The sequence below is a fragment of the Haematobia irritans genome, chromosome 2 (genome assembly GCF_050003625.1).
Source record: "Haematobia irritans isolate KBUSLIRL chromosome 2, ASM5000362v1, whole genome shotgun sequence".
Taxonomy (NCBI): Eukaryota; Metazoa; Arthropoda; class Insecta; order Diptera; family Muscidae; genus Haematobia; species Haematobia irritans.
Genome location: NC_134398.1, coordinates 207,216,579 through 207,235,778, shown reverse-complemented (window position 1 = coordinate 207,235,778; position 19,200 = coordinate 207,216,579). Strand labels below are relative to the sequence as shown.

The window sequence follows — 19,200 nt, the reverse complement described above, 5'->3', positions numbered from 1 at the left end:
TGATTGATTTTTGTTTCAATTAAAAAATTTGTTGAATCAATTAAATTTTTAATTGAATATTTTTTTAAAATTAATTAAGACTTTAATTGAAAAAAATACATGAGATTTTTTCCTGTGTATTTGAACGACTTCTTGGAGATTGCGTATAAATCATATGGTAACGTTCATATGTCTCCTAGTCAGGATTGCCATTTTGGTCCGATCGGACCAAAATTGGTTCAAAAAATTATTAAATTTTAAATTTGGTCCGATGGTCGGACCAAATGGAATTTGGTTGATTTTGGTCCATTTTCGTTAAATCGGTAGTTTTTAAAATTTTTGACAAGCAATTTTCTGTAGGCAAAAATTTCTATAGAAATAAAATTTTAACAACATTTTTTATAGAAATAAAATGTTGTCAGAATTTTGTACAGAAATATGCAAAAATGTTGTAAAAATTTTATACAGAAATAAAATTTTGCGATAACTTTCTATAGAAATAAAAGTTTGAGAAAATTTTCGATAGAAATGGAATTTTTACAAAATTTCCTAAAGAAATGAAATTTTGACAAAATTTTCTATAGAAATAAAATGTTGGCAAAATTTTCTATAGAAATAGAATTTTGACAAAAATTCCTAAAAAATGAAATTTTGACAATTTTTTTTTTAGAAATAAAATTTTGACAAAATTTTCAATAGAAATAAAATTTGGACAAAATTTTAAAAAAATTTTCTACAAAATTAAATGTGGACAAAATTTTCTATAGAAATAAAATTTTGACAAAAATTTTCTATTGAAATAAAATTTGGACAAAATTTTCTATAGAAATAAAATTTTGGCAACATTTTCTATAGAAATAAAATATTGACAAAATTTTCGATAGAAATGAAATTTTGGCTAAATTTTCTATAGAAATGGAATTTTCATAAAATTTCCTAAAGAAATTAAATTTTGACAAAATTTTCTATAGAAATGAAATGTTGACTAAATTTTCTGTAGAAAAAAAAATTAGACAAATTTTCTATAAAAATAAAATTTTCTATAAAAATAAAAAAATATTCGATATATTTTTCGACTATGACATGTATATGTCGTCTGCCGGACAAAATTTTCTATAGAAGTAAAATTTGGACAAAATTTTCAATAGAAATAAAATTTTGACAAAATTTCCTATAAAAATAAAATATTGACAAAATTTTCTATAGAAATAAAATTTTGACAAAATTTTCTATAGAAATAAAATTTTGACAAAATTTTCTATAGAAATAAAATTTTGTCAAAATTTTCTATAGCAATAACATTTTGACAAGATTTTATATAGAAATAAAATTTTGACAACATTTTCTATAGAAATAAAATTTTGACAAAATTTTCTATAGAAATAAAAGTTTGAGAAAATTTTCGATAGAAATAAAATTTTGGCTAAATTTTCTATAGAAATGGAATTTTTACAAAATTTCCTATAGAAATGAAGTTTTGACAAAATTTTCTATAAAAATAAAATGTTGACTAAATTTTCTATAGAAAAAAGTTTAGGCGAAATTTTCTATAGAAACAAAATTTTGATAAAATTTTCTATAAAAATAAAATGTGCAAAAAATTTCCTATAGAAACAAAATTTTTACAAAATTTCCTATAGAATTATTTCTATAGGAAAAATTTGGACAAAATTTTCTATAGAAATAAAATTTGGACAAAATTTTATATAGATATAAAATTTTGACAATATTTTCTATGGAAATAAAATTTTGACAAAATTTTCTATAGAAATAAATAGAAATAAAAAATTTGAATAGAAATAAAATTTTGACAAAATTTTCTATCGAAATAAAATTTTGACTTTTAGATTACATTAATTTAATTTGGAAGAATGGTACACTGGTACGAATTTTGGTCCAATTATGGAAAAATATTGGTCCAAAATAAAAATACATTGTGTCAACGCTGCTTCTAGTGATTTTAGTTGTTTCAAATCAGCGTTGCCATATGATTTTACAAAATCCCCAAAAAGACGTTCAAATAAAAATACAGTGTGAACGGCGCATTAGTGGCTTCTTCTTTTTCTGATCGTGAGTACACAGAAAAAAAATTTACAAACATTTTTTCAATTAAAATCGTAATTGAGTTTTTAAAAATATTCAATTAAAAATTTAATTGATTCAACAATTTGTTTAATTGAAATAAAAATCAATCACACAAATTAATAGAATCAATTAATTTTTAATTTGACTGCCAATTATTTTTTTTAATTGACTGGCAATTAATTGATTGATTTTTAATTGATACTATCATTTCTGTGATTGAAGACATTTCAATTAAAAATTTAATTGGATCAATTAATTTCGTGATTGAATCAGAAATTTTTTTGTTTGTATTCATGAATAAAAATTTCTCTCTAGTGAGTGTAGGTCTTTAAAAGTGTTTCATGTGTGAATAAAGTATTAGTCACGTGTACACCACGGAATCTTCATGTAATTTGTAGATAATTATGTCAATATTTTTAAAAATATAAAAACTATTAGATTTTTCAAATGTATTCTCTTCAAGCTGATATACTTACACTTTGATTAAAATCTTCCGCTCTTTATTTCCCCGCAATATACCACTTTTTTACTAAATCAGGTTATTTCATTTCCATGTCCATTTTAATTTACAATTAAATTAATATAAAGCCAAATATTTATTAAAATGCCTTAAATGTTGTAATTTATTAAATAAATTTAAAAAAAATGAAACAAAACAAAAAGGGAGACACAATAATATACATAGAGTCCATAAACAAAACAAAATCTAAGAAAATAAATAAAAGCTTACACATATATATATATTTTTTTAAGTAAGCTTTACTAAATAAAAAATGAATGTAAAAAATCAAAAATTGTAACGACTTGTGAATAGAGCTAAAATATTTACAATTTATTTAAAGTGAAATGGTTTGCAATATTACCATATTATTATATAATATCATGATACAAATACACAAGGTATTGGGAATGTGCAAAAAACAGCGTCCAAGTGCATGGAACTGTCAGTTAAATTTTACCCCATAAAGGCAAAAAACAAAAATTATTAGTAGAATTTCTAAATATTTATAATAAGGGATAAGCGGAAAAAAAATTCACGAAAATTTTTTCCAATTAAAGTCTTAATAGAGATTTAAAAAATATTCAATTAAAAATTTAATTGATTCAACAAATTTATAATTGAAACAACATCTATCACAAAAATTAAGAGAATCAATTAATTTTTTAATCGGATTTCAATTAATTTTTTGATTCTATCATTTTTGCGGTTGAAGAAATTTCAATTGAAAATTAATTGGATCAATTAAGTTCGTGATTGAATACAAAAAATATTTTTTTGTGTGTAATCATATTTTTCTGTATTTTAAACTTGGATGGAGAATCATCTGTGTTCCAGCTGATTGTAATAGACTATAATATTATTGGAGGATCTCTTGGATAGTCTAAACAAACTTTTGGTTAACAACTTTTAAACCTTTTTTATTTTTGCTTGGATATATATGTATTAGTATAACCATGGGGTTCCATTCTCCTCCCGCACTCATTTCATTTCACAATAAAATTTTAATAATTCATTTTATTCATAGAATAAAAACTAGAAATCAAAAGAAAACATAAAAGTAAAATAAAAGGTTTTTCAATTTGGATGCAAATAAAAATAAATTCAAATTGGAATTCTAATTAGATAGGTCATAAACAAATTAAATTAATTAAAAATTACAAAAAGAGCTCTATGTAAATTTGCTACAACATTAATCAAAATAAAATACAAACAACAAAAATTATACTCCAAAACAAAATCATATCGAAAATTCACAAAGTAAGATCATAATGCACATTCATAAATATTTCATAAAATACCATAACACCATCTAACATATTTTTCTAATTGGAATTGATATTTTTTCTAAAATAACATGAATTTTTTTATAAAAAAAAATAACAAAAATATTTATATGCATAAATAACTAAAAATTAAGCAAACAAACCAACAAAAATATCCTATTAAAATATATAGATATTATTTGCTTAGTTTTAATGTATTTTTTTATATAAAGAGAAACATTTTTATACTTATCGAATGTAATAAAACTACAAACAAACAATAATACGAAATGAAAAAAAATTGTTAATTCAGTAAAATAAAACTTATTAAACAAAAAGGAAACAATAGTATAGATTACAATAAATAAATAATACATGTTTTTTACCTTTATTAAATTATTAAATAATTAATATTAAAATAAAATATGTAAAAGCAAGGTACCTATTTTAATGTTTAATATTTAGTGAATTTATTATATAAAAAAATACCAAACCAATTAAAACCTACAATACAGTTTAGACTTGTATTTAATTATTGTAAAATGTAATAAAGAAATGTTTGTATTTTTTCAAATAAAACTATACTTGTTTTAGCATTAATGAAAAGTAGGTAAGACGAATCATATAGGTTGAAAGACGAAAAAATTGCGATATTTTATTGTCAAAATTCAAACTCAAATTTTTAACCCTCAAACTTAAAAAAAAAACATGCCCGGCTCCAAAGATTTTCTCTTTACCCCAATAATTTTGGTATTGATTTCAAGTCAAAGAAACAGAGAATTGAAGTAAGGTTAGATTTTATACAAGATTCTGTTTTAAATTTGAGTTTTGCGTAGTTGATTCAAGGAAACAAATTTGAATTTATCCGTTTTTTCAGAGTTTTCGTTCATATATTATCAAAGTCCTTTAAAAATGTGTTTACGACAACTTTAGTTTTCAAATTCAGTAGAAATTATGATCTATTTCAAGTAAAAATGTCTTTAAAATAAAGGTTTGAAAAATATTTCCTATTTTTGAACGCTTTTTTTAGAAGTAAAATTTTGACAAAATTTTCTCTAGAAATAAATTTTTGTCAAAATTTTCTATAGAAATAAAATTTTGACAAAATTTTCTCTAGAAATAAAAGTTTGACAAAATGTTTTCACAATTTTCTATAGAAATAAATATTGAATTAAAATATTGACAAAATTTTCTATAGAAATAAAATGTTGACAAAATTTTCCATAGAAAAAAAATGTTTGAAATAAAATTTTGACAAAATTTTGTCAAAATAAAAAATAAAATTTTGACGAAGTTTTCTATAGAAATAAAATTTCAACGAATTTTCTATAGAAACAACAGTTTTGCGATATTTTCTATGGAAATAAAATCTTGGCAAAATTTTCTATAGAAATCAAATTGTGACAAAATTTTCTATAGAAATCAAATTTTTACAAAATTTTATATAGAAATAAAATTTTGCTAAAATTTCCTATAGAAATAAAATTTTGACAAGATTTTCTATAGAAATAAAATTTTGAGAAACATTTTTATAGAAATACAATTTTGATGAAATTGTATTTAAAAAAAATCAACGAAATTTTCTATATAAATACAACTTCGACGAGATTTTCTATAGAAAAAAATTGACGAAATTTTCTATAAAAAAAAATAACAATAATTTTTTGACTAAATTTTCCTAGAAATATAAATTTGAAAGCATTTTCTATTAAAATAAAATTTTAGATTATTTAATTTATTCGATCTTTTTTTGTGTTAAATAGACAAGATTTTTTGCAAACATGTTCTATAGAACAGAATTTGAATGAATTTTGTAAACAATTTTCTATAGAATTATAATTTCCATGAAATTTTCAATAGAAATAGAATTTCAAAGACATTTTTTACAGAAATAAGATTTCGAAAAAATTTTATATAGAAGTAAAATTTCAGCTAAATTTCCCATAGAAATAAAATTTTGACAAAACTTTCTACGTAAATAAGATTTTGACAATTTTTTCTATAGAAATAAAACTTTTGACAAAATTTTCTATAGAAATAAAATTTTGACAACATTTTCTATAGAAATAAAATTTTGACAAAATTTTCTATAGAAATAAAATTTTTACAAAATTTTTTATAGAAATAAAATTTTGACAAAATTTTCTATAGAAATAAAATTTTGACAAAATTTTATATAGAAATAAAATTTGGCAAAATTTTATATAGAAATAAAATTTGGCAAAATTTTATATAGAAATAAAATTTTGACAATATTTTCTATTGAATTAAAATTTTGACAAAATTTTCTATAAAAATAAAATTTTGACAAAATTTTCCATAGAAATAAAAAGTTGACATATTTTTCTATAGAAATAAAATTTTGACGAAATTTTCTATAGAAATAAAATTTTGACGAAATTTTCTAAAGAAATAAAATGTCGACAAAATTTTTTGTAAAAAAAAATCTACGAAATTTTTTATAGAAATAAAATATCAACGAATTTTCTATAGAAATAAAATTTTGCGATATTTTCAATAGAAATAAAATTTTGGCAAACTTTTCTATAGAAATCAAATTTTGACAAAATTTTCTATAGAAATAAAATTTTGCCAAAATTTCATATAGAAATAAAATTTTGACAAGATTTTCTATAGAAATAAAATTTTGGCAAAATAGAAAAAATTTCTATAGAAATAAAATTTCGACACAAATTTTTATAGAAATAAAATGTTGACGAAGTTTTCTATATAAATAAAATTTCAACGAATTTTCTATAGAAACAACATTTTTGCGATATATTCTATAGAAATAAAATTTTGGCAAAATTTTCTATAGAAATCAAATTTTGACAAAATTCTCTATATAAATAAAAGAAGAGGAGGCACGCTCAAAATAAACCCAGCCAACTGAATTAAAATCGATGATTTGACAGTGGCATAGGAAAAGAGATATGTTTGTTTCGAATTTATTTCGGCATAAGCCGGCTATCATAAAAACCTTTTTTCGGAGACTTCAAGTGTGGTTTTTGTTGGGTTTAATAAACTGCCTGAATTTATTCTGATAATTGGTTGATAGTTTTGCTGCAAGTAGAGGATGCTGATGAGGAAACGTGCGTCCATCCAACCATCTTGCAGTCTATAGGGCTTTGCCCAAATAAATTTGACAAACATTACTTTCCTCTGTTGGTTAAGCTACACTTGTAGTTTAGTCAATGTATGGTTTTAAGCTGCAATAAAAAAACAACAACAACGCAGAAATAAAATTTTGCCAAAATTTCCTATAGAAATATAATTTTGACAAGATTTTCTATAGAAATAAAATTTTGGCAAAATAGAAAAAATGTCTATAGAAATAAAATTTTGACAAACATTTTTATAGAAATAAAATTTCTATGAAATTGTAATTAAAAAAAATCAACGAAATTTTCTATATAAATACAACTTCGACGAGATTTTCTATAGAAAAAAATCGACGAAATTTTCTATAAAAATAAAAAAAACAAAAATAATTTTTTGACTAAATTTTCCTAGAAATATAAATTTGAAAGCATTTTCTATTAAAATAAAATTTTAGATAATTTAATTTATTCGATCTTTTTTTGTGTTAAATAGAAAATATTTTTTGCAAACATGTTCTATATAACAGAATTTGAATGAATTTTGTAAACAATTTTCTATAGAATTATAATTTCCATGAAATTTTCAATAGAAATAGAATTTCAAAGAAATTTTTTACAGAAATAAGATTTCGAAAAAATTTTATATAGAAATAAAATTTCAGCTAAATTTCCCATAGAAATAAAATGTTGACAAAACTTTCTATGGAAATAAGATTTTGACAAATTTTTCTATAGAAATAAAACTTTTGACAAAATTTTCTAAAGATATAAAATTTTGACAAAATTTTCTAAAGAAATAACATTTTGACGAAATTTTCTATAGAAATAAAATTTTGATGCAATTTTCTAAAGAAATAATATTTTGACGAAATTTTCTATAGAAATAAAATTTTGATGAAATTTTCTATAGAAATAAAATTTCGAAGAAATTTTCTATAGAAATAGAATTTTGATGAAATTTTCTATGGAAATAAAATTTCGAAGAAATTTTCTATGGAAATAAAATTTCGACGAAATAAAAATAAAATTTTGTAAAAATAAATAAATTTTGCAACATGTTTCTATGGAAATAATAGTTTGCAAAAATTTTCTATAGGAATAACATTTTGACAAAATTTTGTATAGAAATAAAATTCTGACAAAATTTTCTATGGAACTAAAATTTTGATAAAATTTTCTGTAGAAATAAAATTTTGACGAAATTTTTTATAGAAATAAAATTTTGATAAAATTTTCTATAAAAATAAAATTTTTCAAAAATTTTTTATAAAAGAAAAAATTCTATGTAATTTTTTTTATTGATTTTTAAAAAAGTTATGTAATTATTTTGTTGAATATATAATTTATTCGGTTGATAAATTTTGTAACATTTAAATAAAGAGAGATTTTACATAGTTTTCACTATTTAAATGGTCGCAGGATTTCTATTTAGACAATATAAAAATATTTATTTTTGGATTTAATACACTCCACATAACAAAAAGCTGGTTATTTCGTATTTTTATTATTTTCTATTTAAACTAAAAATTAACATTATTGGCGCATTGCTGCAAGTAGCACAAATTTTATACATTTCAAATGCAATGCCACAAAAGCTAAAATGTTAGCTTCAAGGTACTCTCAATGCATGTACATGGTATTCCATGTTCATTGCACATTAGTAAGCATGTTAAAACAAAATCTATTCCAAAGGACCCATAAAGGACCTTTATGTTATCCTTGTTGAACAATTCCGATAGTAGGTAAATTTATGTGTTTGGTCATTGGTACTCTCTGACTCATGACATTGCATTCGTACTTCAGGATATACTTCTTCCCATGATGATTGGTTTCGGCTCAAGACTTGCGATGATGGTCTTCGTTGTTTGTTGGTTGATACTGAGGCCACCGATCCACACTCTAAACGATCCTGTGCTGATAATTGATTGTTAAGCATGTGTGTTACACTCTTTGATAGACGAATGGAGTGAATACGATTATAGCCAGAACAGGCTGGTTTATATCGCTCCCATTTCGAGGATAATCGTTCCATTTCATTTGACATCCATTTTTGTACAGCAGTATTGGCCATAATGCAGTAAAATATTTTTCAGATTTGACTATAGATTCGATGTAACTAACGTTTTTAGTTATACTAACTTGGTTTCGTACTTGAACCATGGGTTTTATAGATTTTTCTTTGCTGTATTTTTCCATTATTGCGTTTCAACTGCCAATTTTTACGTTCTTCCTTGCCTGCCAATCGTCTATATTATGTAAATGGATTACCATTTTGTTTTTGCCTGAACAAAAAAGGTTTGGTTTATTTGTTTTAAGCCCTATTGATTTGTTTTTCTCTTGTCATCTATGCCAGTTGACCTCGAGTTAAGGTAGGCCTATGCGGTGAATGCGGTTTACCACACGTTATTCTAATGAAAAATAATGCAAGATGTTTACAAGATGAATGTAATCAAGAAAAAAAAAAGAAATGCAAACCACACATCTATATCAACAAGTTCATTGATATGTCGTAAGGTCATTATCTAATTTCAAATTGCATTAAGTAATAGTCAATGCCCCTTTTAATAATGGGTCTAAAAGCATTTTTTTTAGATAAACCTGTTTGTTGAAACTTGTGCAAGGACACACTTCCGGTTCCTTATACACTAAAAATAATATTTACCTAATATGCAAGACTATGCAACCTTAATTTTAGGATACACAATTTAAACAATATTAAGGATAACTTTTTTAAAATTGACAGTGATAAGAGAGAAGTTCACCACTGTGCTATCACAATGGACTGAATAGTCTAAGTGAGCCTGAAATATTGTGCTGTCACTATACCTAACCTAACCTAGGGAGCCACCGTGGTGCAATGGTTAGCATGCCCGCCTTGCATACACAATGTCGTGGGTTCGATTCCTGCTTCGACCGAACACCAAAAAGTTTTTCAGCGGTGGATTATCCCACCTCAGTAATGCTGGTGACATTTCTGAGGGTTTCAAAACTTCTCTAAGTGGTTTCGCTGCAATGTGGAACGCCGTTCGGACTCGGCTATAAAAAGGAGGTCCCTTGTCATTGAGCTTAACATGGTATCGGGCAACACTCAGTGATAAGAGAGAAGTTCACCAATGTGGTATCACAATGGACTGACTAGTCTAAGTGAGCCTGATACATTGGGCTGCCACCTAACCTAGAAGCCAAAAAATTAAAATCGAGAGATTGGTCTATATGGGGGCTGTATCAAAACATGAACCGAAACATACCATATTCGGTGCAGCTATTTGTGAACCTAAGATACTTCTAGATTTCGAATTTCAGGTAAATCGTATCAAAATTGGGATGTGTAGTCCCCATGGAAATCAAATGGGCAAATCGCTCTATATAAGAGGACTATAACAAAAAAAAATAGACCGATACAAACCATATTAGATACACCTCTAGATTTCCAATTTCAGGCAACTCAGATAAATATTGCGAAGATCGGTCTATATGGACCGATTTACACCATATTCGGTACATTTATTTATTGACCTAAAATATTTTTGGATTTGGAATTTCCAAGAAATCGGACAAGAATTGCGGTATCTAACAGGTTGGCTGATAAGTCCCCGGTCTGACACATAGATGGCGTCGCTAGTATTAAATGCATATTATTTGTATATAGTACCAACCTTCAAATGATTCGTGTCAAAATTTGACGTCTGTAAGTCAATTAGTTTGTCAGATAGAGCGTCTTTTGTGAAGCAACTTTTGTTATTGTGAAAAAAAATGGAAGAAAAGGAATTTCGTGTTTTGATAAAATACTGTTTTCTGAAGGGAAAAAATACGGTGGAAGCAAAAACGTGGCTTGATAATGAGTTTCCGGACTCTGCCCCAGGGAAATCAACAATAATTGATTGGTATGCAAAATTCAAGCGTAGTGAAATGAGCACGGAGGACAGTGAACGTAGTGGACGCCCGAAAGAGGTGGTTACCGACGACAACATCAAAAAAATCCACAAAATGATTTTGAATGACCGTAAAATGAAGTTGATCGTGATAGCAGAGGCCTTAAAGATATCAAAGGAACGTGTTGGTCATATCATTTATCAATATTTGGATATGCGGAAGCTCTGTGCAAAATGGGTGCCGCGCGAGCTCACATTTGACCAAAAACAACAAAGTGTTGATGATTCTGAGCGGTGTTTGCAGCTGTTAACTCGTAATACACCCGAGTTTTTCCGTCGATATGTGACAATGGATGAAACATGGCTCCATCATTACACTCCTGAGTCCAATCGACAGTCGGCTGAGTGGACAGCGACCGGTGAACCGTCTCCGAAGCGTGGAAAGACTCAAAAGTCCGCTGGCAAAGTAATGGCCTCTGTTTTTTGGGATGCGCATGGAATAATTTTTATCGATTATCTTGAGTAGGGAAAAACCATCAACAGTGACTATTATATGGCGTTATTGGAGCGTTTGAAGGTCGAAATCGCGGCAAAACGGCCCCATATGAAGAAGAAAAAACTGTTGTTCCACTAAGACAACGCACCGTGCCACAAGTCATTGAGAACGATGGTTAAAATTCATGAATTGGGCTTCGAATTGCTTCCCCACCCACCGTATTCTCCAGATCTGGCCCCCAGTGATTTTTCTTGTTCTCAGACCTCAAAAGGATGCTTGCAGGGAAAAAAATTTGGCTGCAATGAAGAGGTGATCGCCGAAACTGAGGCCTAATTTGAGGCAAAACCGAAGGAGTACTTCCAAAATGGTATCAAAAAATTGGAAGGTCGTTATAATCGTTCTATCGCTCTTGAAGGGAACTATGTTGAATAATAAAAACGAATTTTGACAAAAAAATGTATTTTTCTTTCTTAGACCGGGGACTTATCAGCCAACCTGTTAGAAGCCGAATCGTAACATACATAGGTCTATATGGGGGCTATACCAACACACAAAAACAAAACATTTTACTGATTCAATCACGAAATTAATTGATCCAATTAATTTTGTGATTGAAATGTCTTCAATCATAGAAATGATAGTATCAATTAAAAAATTAATTGAAAGTCAATATAAAAATTAATTGATCCAATTAAAAAAAATAAATAATACTATTAATTTTTGTGATTGATTTTTGTTTCAATTAAAAAATTTGTTGAATCAATTACATTTTTAATTGAATATTTTTTAAAACTCAATTAAAATTTTAATTGGGAAAATTTTCGTGAACTTTTTTTTGTGTGAACACATGGACCGATTTACATCATATTCAGCTCACTTATTTATGGACCTAAAATATATCAAGATTTTGAATTTACTGTGAATCGGGTAATAACAGGATATATAGACGCTCAAGAAGTTAAATTGGGAGAATGGTCTATATGGGGACTAAATCAACACATGGGCCGATACACTCCATATTCGGTCTATAGATCCATAGACTATAATACATCAAGATTTTGAACTTCAGACAAATTTGATCAAAATTTCGGTGTCTAGAAGCCTAAAATGTCAAATCGAAAGATCGTTCTATATGGCGGCTATACCAAAACATTGACCTTTTCACACCATTTTCCAAGAGTCTACGCAAGTGAAACCTGGAGATCGGTTTTGCATATTGTTAGAATGCATATACTAACATCACGTACGAAATTTCAACCGGATCGGATGAAATTTGCTTTTCCAAGAGGCTCCGCAAGTGAAACTTGGATTTATATGGGAGCTATACCTTAAAGTAGTCTAAAATGGTCCATTTGCAATATCATCGGACCTATATCCACAATAACTATTTGTACCATCATGCAAAGCAATGGCTTCTTTCTTTGGGTAGGCGTGATTTCAAAAGACGGACGGACGCTAAATCGACTCAGAATTTCTCCACAGAATATATAAAAAAGCTTCAAATGTAGAGACCTATTTTGAGAATTTTGTATGTTACGATGCAGAGTTAGTTTTTTATACCCACCGATATAGAATGTACACTCAAAAAAAAGTTTACTTGGATCCAAAGATTTTGGATACTGATCTCATTCATCGAATTTTTATCCTCTTTTTGCGATATATTAATAAAGGTATTTATGTACAAACAAATTCAAATTTAAAATCCAAATTATGAAAGTTATTTCAAAGTAAAAACAGTTTTCTTAGTGTTAAAAAAAAAACTTTAAACCAAATATGTAAATCCTTAAAATAAGTGTTAGCCTATATTTGAAGCAATTTTATCTTAAATTTAAAAATGCAATATGTCACTTGGGTTAAAGACGATTTCTTTAAATTAAAAATGTTTGTCTTTATGTTAAGGAAAATTTGCCTTACTTCAAAGATCTACAGCTTCAGCAGAGAGACGGAAAATTTCAAGATTTGTGTCCTAAATTTAATGAAAAAAAAATTTGGAGCAAGGATTATAAACTTTCATTTAATTAAAATGTCATTATTTTAAAGAATTTTGTCCTTAACATTGGGTAAATTTCGATTCCTCAAATTTAAGTTGCATAATCTTCCATACTAGGTCAATATTTTTCTCAGTGTAATGGGGGTATAATACTTTTGTCATTCCGTTTGTAACACATCGAAATATCGATTTTCGATCACATAAACTATATATATTCTTGATCAGGAAGATATTCTATCGTGCAAGGATTATAAACTTTCATTTAATTAAAATGTCATTATTTTAAAGAATTTTGTCCTTAACCTTGGGTAAATTTCGATTCCTCAAATTTAAGTTGCATAATCTTCCATACTAGGTCAATATTTTTCTCAGAGTAATGGGGGTATAATACTTTTGTCATTCCGTTTGTAACACATCGAAATATCGATTTTCGATCACATAAACTATATATATTCTTGATCAGGAAGATATTCTATCGTGCTGAATTGTTTTTCTTTTCTTTTATCTGCTGGCAGGTCAATTTCGAAGATGGGCTATATCGCTCCAGATTTTGATATAGCCGCCATACAAACCGACCCCCGATTTGGGGTCTTGAGCGTCTAGACATCCCAATTTTTATTCGATTTGCCTGAATTGCAAAATCTAGGTGTATTTTGGGTGCATAAATAAGTTAGCCGAATATGGTGTGATTTGGTCCACAATTTCATATAGCCCCTACGAGTATATAGCCCGAACTCCTGACTTGACCAATTTTTATCTGATATGCCTGCAATTCAAAATCTAGAGGTATTTTGGGTCCATACATAAGTACGCCGAATATGGGCTATCCATATTTTGATAAATCCCCCATATGGACCGATCTCTCGATTTGACTTCTTGGGCTTCTAGATACTGCAATTTTTATCCGATTTGACTGAAATAAAAAATTTAAAGGTATTTTAGGTCCGTAAATAGCGTCGCTAAAAATGTAGTGAAAATGTGCAAAATTGGCGCAGAAGCGATGAATTTAACATGGGCTTGTCATAGGACGGATGTCCACCATTTCAACAACCGTTGCACTGAATTTGCATAACTTCTTAAGGTGAATTAAATAATTTTGTGATATTTTGCCAAATAAAAAATGTTTATAATTTTGTATGATTTTTAATACATAATAAAGCTTATTTGAAACGTTTGCTCTAAATAATATTTTCAAAAATTCTCAATTTTTCTAGATTTAGCAATTTTTTTCGGCAAAATTTGAATAATTTATACCATTTTTTAATACTTACTCTGTTTTTACCCTCTTTGAAACAAAAAAAGTTAAAATTACCTATTAAAAATGTGAACGAAGCGAGTTATACAAAATTGAATTAAAAGAACATCCTGTGTAGTTAAATTAAGAACATCTTTGGGAGAACATGCTTTTAAAGTCATGCCTTTAGAAGAACATCCAAATTTTTTTGCTGGGTAGGTGTAGCGAATATGGTGTGGATCGGTTCATGCTTGGCAGAGTATATGTCATAAAATCTACCTGAAATTCTATATATTTTCAAATAACCCAACGAAGAGTTTTCAAAGGAAGCAATTATTTTATTTATTAATTATATTCATGGTGGTGGGTATTTAAGATTCGCCTCAGTCGAACTTAAGCCCGTAAATACTTGTTTTTTTTTTTATAATTTCGACATTTATTTGTATATCAATCACAAAAAATAAATAATAAAAAAATTGAATAAAAATTCGATCAAAATAAAATCTATATCTTAATTTAAATTTCATAGAGCCTAGATTTAAAATTAGACAGCTCTCTAAAAAATGTCTTTAATTGAAAGAAACAGCATATTTGGTTCAGAATCAATACCAAAAGGTCTATTTTTTTTGATCCAAATAAATTATTTTTTTTATTATAAAAAAATCGAAAAAAATTCGATAAAAATAAAATCTATACGTTAATTTAAATTTCATAGAGCCTAGAAAGAAACATCATCTTTGGTTCAGAATCTAAACCAAAAGGTCTATATTTTTTTTTTTGATCCAAATAATTTTTTTCTTTGAGTGTATCTTTACCTTATCGATTGAAGTTTACCATACACAATTTTTTCACCTTTCTACCCTAATTGAATTTTAAATTCATATAAATTTCTTTCGGCATATGGCAATAAAAATTCTTTGTTAAATAGAGAAAAAAAATCCAAAAAAAATGGACGAGGCCAAAAATCTTGAGACTGTGTGTCATCTCAATTTCACCGAACCTGCAACACAACAGCGTTTGACCACAATTATTGCAACAATATCAAAGGCCTCCCAAAATCCAGAAACCCTAAGACAAATGATATTATCCGGAATGAGAATAGCACGATTGAATCTCTCCCATGATACACAAAAATTCCATGAGAAAACAATTGTAATGCTAAGAGAAATAAGCGCAAAGTGCTCCCATGAAATGGGCTACACCATACAAATCGCTATAGCTTTAGATACAAAAGGTCCTGAGATAAGAACTGGAATTCTAAATGCTGGACCTGATGCGGAAATTGAATTGAAACCTGATGACACTTTTCGTTTGTCTATAAATCGTGATTTTATGGACAAAGGGGATCGAAATTTTACCTATGTCGATTATGAGAAAATTATTGATATTCTGCTTCCTGGAAGTGTGGTGTATATAAATGATGGTGCCTTGGAATTACGGGTGAAGGAGTTAGGCGTCGACTCTGTCACATGTGTAGTGGTTCGGGGAGGAAAACTAGGATCTCGTCAAAAAGTTAATATGCCAGGAGCTCACATCGATTTACCATTTGTATCGGAAAAAGATCGCAATGATTTGAAATTTACTCTTAGAAACAATATTGATATGATATTTGCGTCGTCGGTTCGCAATGCTGCTGATATAGATGAAATTCGTTCCATATTGGGTGAGAAAGGCAAGGATATAAAAATATTGGCAAAATGTGATAGTCTCATGGGTTTACAAAATATTGAAGAGATATTATCTGCTGCCGATGGACTTCTATTGGATCGTGGTGATATAGCCCTTTATATACCACCCGCTAAAATATTTCTTATTCAAAAGGCAATTAGTTCTCTTTGCAATCGTTTGGGTAAACCCATAATTATAGCCACTAAATTATTGGCCTCTATGCGTTATAAAACGTCGCCTAGGCGTTCCGAAATTGCCGATTTAGGTAATGCTGTTCTCGATGGTGCCGATTGTGTTATGCTATCAAGTGAGACTGCATCAGGGAAATATCCAGAGGCTTGTGTTCAAATGATGGATGCAATTGTACGTGAATTTGAATTGGCTTTACCTTATCTAAATGGTAGGACGGAGGCGATTTTCAAGAATCCTGCTGTGATCGATGCGGTCCATTCGTTAGCCTTGAGTGCTGTTGGTACCGCTAAAAATTCTTTGGCTTCAGCAATTATTGTTCTAACTACATCGGGAAGATCCGCATATATATTGGCACGATATCGCCCTAGATGTCCGATATTAGCAGTGACTAGATGCTCTCGTACCTATAGGCAGTGTTATTTGCATCGTGGTGTAATACCTATGCTGTATACTGGTGAGTATGGAAGTGATGAATTTAGGACAAAAACACGAAATTCGTGTAATAAACTCAGTCAGATCTACACAGAAAAAATATTTAAAAATTTTTTTCAATTGAAATTTGAAAAAAAAAGTTTAATGAAAAGATTAATTGATTAAATTAAATTTTTAAGCAAAACAAAATTCAATCATAAAAAATTAAAAAAAAAAAAATAATGAAAAGATTAATAGATTCAATTAAATTTTTAATCAAAATTCATTTCAACCACAAAAATGAATTCTTCAACTGATGTTGGTGATTGTTATTTCAATGCCATGATTGAAACAATTTCTAAAAAAATATATTTAAATCAATAATTTTGAGGTTGAAACCGTAAATATGTTTTTTTTTGTGTAGAATGTCCGTTTAAATCTAGGAGATATAGGTATGGTCCGATAAGTAAATGTTTTCAACACTTGGTTCTATAACAAATTAGTACGGGGTAGTAGATTACGTTAGGTTAGGTGGCGGCCCGATGTATCAGGCTCACTTAGGTTAGGTTAGGTTAGGTGGCAACCCGTTGTATCAGGCTCACTTAGACTATTCAGTCCATTGTGATACCACAGTGGTGATCTTCTCTCTTATCATTGAGTGCTGCCCGATTCCATGTTAAGCTTTGTCATTTAGCTTAGGGGCCTCCTTTTTATGGCAGCGTCCGAACGGCGTTCCACATTGCAGTGTAACCACTTAGAGAAGCTTTGAAACCCTCAGAAATGTCGCCAGCATTATTGAGGTGGGATAATCCGCCGCAGAAAAACTTTTTGGTGTTCGGCCGAAGCAGGAATCGAACCCACAACCTTAGACAGTTGTGACCCATATTTTAATATCCACCACCATAAAATGGTGATAGGGGATAGGGGTATAATAGGTTTGCCATTCCGTTTGTAACACATCGAAATATTAATTTCCGACTACATAAAGTGTACATATTTTCTTGATCAGGGAGAAATTTTATGGCTATATAACCATGTCAGTCTTCTATAAAGAAGCTATCGTGCTGAACTTTTGTATGCATGCAGATCAAGTTCGAGGATATGCTATATCGTTCAAAATTTTGATATAGCCCTCAAGCTAACCGACCCCCTATTTAAGGTATTGGGTTTCTAGACACCGAAACTTTTATCCGATTTGCCTGAAATTCAAAATCTAGAGGTATGTCGAGTCCACACATAAGTAAGCCGAATACCGGGCGTATCGATCCACATTTTGATATACTCCTTATATAGCCCTATCTCCCGATTTGACTTCTTGGGCTTCTAGACACCACAATTTTTATCCGATTTGCCTGAAATCCAAAATGTAGAGGTATTTTGCGACCATAAATAGGTGTAGCGAATATTGTGTGGATCGGTTCACGTTTTGGTATAAACCCATGTGCTAATTCTGGCGATTTTCATGTTGGTGTATATGTTTGCTTGGCAAAGTATCTGTCATCAAATCCACCTGAAATTTTATATATTTTCAAGTAACTCGACGAAGAGTTTTCAAAGGAAAAAATTATGGTGGTGGGTATATAAGATTCGGCCCGGCCGAACTTAAGTCCGTATTAACTTGTATTATACAACTTTGCAAGTTTATTGGGGATTTTTGTGAGGAACTTCAATATAAATTTTTGGGGACGAAAGCGTCCTAGTTTGGGGACAAGATCCAGACAAATATTGGCAACATGGGTTCAGTGTAGAGTGATTTTTAGGCATTGTTGTGGTTTTTTAGGTTAAGTACTTACCAGATTCTCTACCACGAACAACTTGAATGAGGTGTATATGCGGTGTATCGAAGAGTATGAAGAATTTTTTATCAGAACACAATATTGAATAGCTATTAGATCTAAAAGTTAATTTCAAAAATTTTTTATACTTTCGAGAACTACTTAATTTCTTGTTTTTCAGAAAAATCTGATGACAATTGGATGAACAATGTGGATGCACGCATACAATATGCTATGAACATTGCGAAGCATATGAAAATTATAAGTTCTGGTGATACTGTTCTAATAATGTCACCTTGGAAGGATGCCGCAGGTTTTGCCAATAATTTGCGAGTAGTATATGCCTTCTTTGAAAAAGATGACATAGACTGTATGATTAATATTGAGGCTAAGTCTACAAAAAAATAAATAACAATAGATATTTAAAACATGAAAAATTCCTCGATTTTCTTTCTATAGTCACACATTTTAAAACTTAATAAAAAATTGGGACGTTCGCCATACTCGCTTTCAATGCTTTAGGGGTGTTGTGTATAGTGGCTCACTTAGACAATTCAGTTCATTGTGATACAACAGGTGGCGAACTTCTGTTGACCAAATTGGGGACATATTTAATTTTTATTTTTGTGGATT

General features: G+C 28.5%; 2 protein-coding genes across 2 annotated transcripts; one reads left to right on the top strand and one right to left on the bottom strand.

Annotated features, from left to right (window-relative positions):
- Nucleotides 1-8,251: 8,251 nt before the first annotated feature.
- On the bottom strand, nucleotides 8,252-9,076 carry LOC142224956 (uncharacterized). The gene has a single exon (XM_075294733.1). It carries the CDS (start codon nucleotides 8,998-9,000, stop codon nucleotides 8,638-8,640), a length of 363 nt encoding a protein of 120 aa, XP_075150848.1. The 5' UTR covers nucleotides 9,001-9,076; the 3' UTR covers nucleotides 8,252-8,637.
- Nucleotides 9,077-15,368: 6,292 nt separating this feature from the next.
- On the top strand, nucleotides 15,369-19,004 carry LOC142227016 (pyruvate kinase-like). The gene is made up of 2 exons (XM_075297324.1): nucleotides 15,369-16,835; nucleotides 18,749-19,004. Exons 1-2 carry the CDS (start codon nucleotides 15,470-15,472, stop codon nucleotides 18,973-18,975), a joined length of 1,593 nt encoding a protein of 530 aa, XP_075153439.1. The 5' UTR covers nucleotides 15,369-15,469; the 3' UTR covers nucleotides 18,976-19,004.
- The last annotated feature ends 196 nt before the right edge of the window (nucleotides 19,005-19,200 follow it).

Bases quoted from the DNA above. Each gene is read 5' to 3' on its own strand.
- LOC142224956 (XM_075294733.1), bottom strand. From the start codon at position 9,000: ATGGCCAATACTGCTGTACAAAAATGGATGTCAAATGAAATGGAACGA.
- LOC142227016 (XM_075297324.1), top strand. From the start codon at position 15,470: ATGGACGAGGCCAAAAATCTTGAGACTGTGTGTCATCTCAATTTCACC. The intron at 16,836-18,748 runs GTGAGTATGGAA...CTTGTTTTTCAG, and splicing joins AATACCTATGCTGTATACTG to AAAAATCTGATGACAATTGG.